Source organism: Formica exsecta, unplaced genomic scaffold, assembly GCF_003651465.1.
Source record: "Formica exsecta isolate Colony F162 unplaced genomic scaffold, ASM365146v1 scaffold237, whole genome shotgun sequence".
Classification (NCBI taxonomy): domain Eukaryota; kingdom Metazoa; phylum Arthropoda; class Insecta; order Hymenoptera; family Formicidae; genus Formica; species Formica exsecta.
This window is the reverse complement of record NW_021849649.1, coordinates 899,909-903,716: the sequence shown is the minus strand read 5'-3', so window position 1 is coordinate 903,716 and position 3,808 is coordinate 899,909. Positions and strand designations below refer to the sequence as shown.

At 30.8% G+C, this 3,808-nt stretch overlaps 1 protein-coding gene across 2 annotated transcripts in view; it reads left to right on the top strand.

Annotated features, from left to right (window-relative positions):
• The window catches only part of LOC115235939 (protein FAM214A), an 18,870-nt gene extending 16,729 nt beyond the window's left edge, over positions 1-2,141 (top strand). For both annotated transcript variants that reach the window (XM_029808053.1, XM_029808054.1), the window contains exon 9: positions 414-2,141. In XM_029808053.1, coding sequence (XP_029663913.1) covers positions 414-582 — 169 coding nt within the window. In that variant the 3' untranslated portion in view covers positions 583-2,141. The remainder of the gene's footprint in view (positions 1-413) is intronic.
• The last annotated feature ends 1,667 nt before the right edge of the window (positions 2,142-3,808 follow it).

Genomic DNA, 3,808 nt, shown 5'->3' with positions numbered 1-3,808 from the left:
ATAATAATGATAAATAATATAATGATAACATAATGTATACTATCTATTATTAGCGTTAAAAAAGCAAGTCATATATATATATATATATATATATATATATAAACCTAAACAGAGTTGGAAATAAATACTCAAATTATGCACGAATTTGCATTAAAAAGGTTAAAGATATAAAAATTGATAAATGTTTAAAACAATATTTTATAATCTTTCTTCCAGCTTTTTTTTTTTAATTGAAGATCTACACATTTCCATATAGTAAACTTCCATATAGTATTTTATAGCAGAACCTGTACTCCAGGAATAGTTGAAGGAAGCGAAAACGCTAAATAAATTTTTGCAAAAAACTTTTGCCCCATATCAGAGATGGTTCCATAGATAGAAGACAGTGACGCACGTATGAATTCTCATTTCAGATTTATGTCCAGTAAGTCGGGTCGAATTTATCTGCATACAGACATCCGTATGATCATTTGTCGTAAGTCCGACGTGGACACGGCGTCGGACTTCGGCTCGGAACCACCGAAAGAACTCAGGAGTTACATCCACGGCCCTACGAACCCGAAATTTTCGCCAAGGTGCTGAGCCACGTGGTACTTTCCATGGGGCTGCTGCCAATCGTTCCGCCCGCCCAGTCCCCCTCAAGTCGAAGTGTGATCCGACAAGATCCAAATTGGAGATTGATTTTTGTTCTTCTAACTATTTGCGATTCATGATGCGGACAACTAAGATGATTTTTTTATCCTAATAGAAAGAAGTAATCGGAAAATGTTCTTATTATTTATTATTTCTAAACGTTTTGTTAAAATTATAAAACATCGGGAACACTTGTAGAAATAAGTTATCATGTTAGTTAGAGTAACAATATTAAGACGAAAAATGTGTGTATATATAGTTCTTTCAAATTATTATAAAAAATATGTCCTATAAACAAATTTTTTTTTATTGTAAAGAATTATAAGGGAAGGGGGAGTGGTCACGAATCGAAAATACGCGAGGGTGTTACGCGGAAAGATTATGCAAACAGATCAACCGCTCATGTTGGAAGAATAATTTATATCATTATTCGTGATACATCTCTTTCTTTTCCTTTTTTGGATAATTGTAATATGTAGTCAAAACATCGAGTTCTTTTTGCGTTACTTGGCAGAGAACCAAGTGTTAGATAATATGGAATTGTTCCAGCAATTAAGTTCCAACACAATTGGTTAAGTAAAACTAACTCGAAATTGCGATTACGCTCCCAATGTCATTTTGATCGATGGTTTATGCTTGCAATATAGAATACTGCGTATATGCAAAATGATAATTTCGCGTGCAGTATCTTTGTTTTAAATTTGTTCTTATAGCAATTAATAATATTACATTTCGAAAATTCTGTTAACTAAATTGAATAATCTTCATTTCCGATCCAACAATTAACGATCATGGAAATGATGATTGGTCGACTAGCAATATATTTTGAATTTTCTTTATTCTATGCGTTTATATATAATAATTATTCTATAGTATATACTGCTAACCATCAATTTAATTTACGGAGTTTGCCGCAAAAGCTGGACGATCTCGTTGGGAGGCCATTTTCTCAACTTATTGCTGTAAATATAGTCACGCGTAGAGAGTAAGTCGAGTAAGAATTTTTAAGCAGGATGATAACTGCCATTGTGTGTGTAGCACTTTACGTTGAAATGAAAAAAAAAGAAGTGATATAAGCGCGGAAAAACGTCGACGAATTCGGTCCCGCGTTCGGATCGGATATATGAATACTAGGAGAGATCAAAACTGAGTGTGATTGAATGGTACGTGCAATGAAAAGTACAAAGTTTCTCGTGCATTACTTCATGTTCTCGCAATGGATCATTGTAATTTCCGATGAGAAGAGGAAATAACTGAGAAAAAGATTGAAAATTCTTTTCCCGGAAAACGAATGTGATTTTTGTGATTTACATGCGATTGTGATTTGTTCTTTCTTCTTTGTGATCCGACGAATGAACGCGAATGAACGCGAGCGACCGGAACTCGCGAATTTTTCCCTGGATTAAAAAAATGGTTATTTACACATACATATATATGTATATATAAATCAGAACACAATCTTTGTGTCCGTAGCACTGTGATGAATATTTTGATAGACTATAAAAGAAGAGTAATTATAATTACTATTATTATTATTATTATTACAGAATAACACTATTTCTGCGTAGTGAACATGTCGTAGATTTAATCGATTCTACTAATATGTCGTGCGAAGAAATATAATAGTGCGTAATTTACTAATTAGCGTCAGATTCATACGCCCGTTTTAGAATCGTTTAAGGCAAATGAAAAGTGACACTCGCGTTTTCCTTTATTTTTCTAACGAAGTTCCACGTGGATTGCGCGAACGGTTGGGAGAGCTTACATTCGATTGATGAATCTTTCACATATGCTTTACGTGGAATAATCATGATATGCATCTATTATTTTGTAGGTATGAAGCATTTAATCATGAAATTAATTGTGTAAATGAGAAATGTGAATATGTATATACACACACACACACACACATATATATATATATATTGTTTATTGTATACGATATTCACAGGTATGCAACAAGATATATTTGTATATTTAATATATTATCCCTATTATGCAATAGGTTATGGATTCACTATTTGCCGACAAAGTATAACCACAAGTCTGTAAAATGAGAATACGCTCGAAAAAACTCGAGAAGGCGAAATTTAAATATGCTTGTGTGTATATATATATATATATATATATATATGTATATGTGTATATATATATGCAATATTTTGCAATTAAACGTTTTTGTAATATCTAACTTTTTATTTATATAGTTAATTCAATTGTTTCATACTCACAAGAGATAAAAGGAATACATGCATATACCATGTAAAAATTTCTCTTTAGATTTAATAAATATTTCAATGCTACAGCTGTGAATCGAGTTTCGCTCAAAATTAAGTACCGAAAAAATAAGAGAATAAAAGTTCCCTTACCGTTTGCGCTATTTTGGATATAACTTATGTAAAGGCAGCTTTTATTATCCACGGAAATTGATCTTATGCAGCAGAATAATCTTTGATTCGGCAATGCGATAAAGCGTGAAATTTTTCTGGAAGACTCTTAATTGTCTGGTCTCGAATTGTAAAATAACGTGTTGCATAAAAGAGTTGCTGTACGTATAATAAAGAGGGACTATTTTCAATTGTGATTTTCTAATGGAGCAATTGAATAATTGTATATAAGCATATAGTAATCAAAAACATAACATACATAGTTTCTGTCGTAAAAAAACATTTCGATGCTTTAATATTTCCTTTTTTTTTTTTTATTAGATTTTATATTCATTTCATCTTATTTTTTTAAAGAAATGAATATTCTTTACAAACAATTTTAATCGTTTAAAGAAAATCCTTATTAAGTTTATACATTTATCTTTCTCTTATAAACGTACTAAAGTCTTTCACAAGAAGATATAAAAATATATATTTTAAAAATTGTATCGATTTTTTTTCTTAGGGGGAGAAAGGGAGAGTTTTTTACATGTGATCAATGTTTATTTTATTTCATTTTTTTTATTATTTTTTTTTTTTTTCGTAAAACGGACGTTAATACGATATCATGTAATTTACATGTTTTCGTTCGTAAGATCAATAATGGGATTTTGATTCTATTCTTATTTGAAGGAGGAACGAGTGTAAATAAATTATTTTAATTATTTCAGATCAATATCGCGATGGTTTGCACAACACAATCTAATTATTTTATCCCGCGCATTCTTCTCTTTTTATTGAAGGATTAC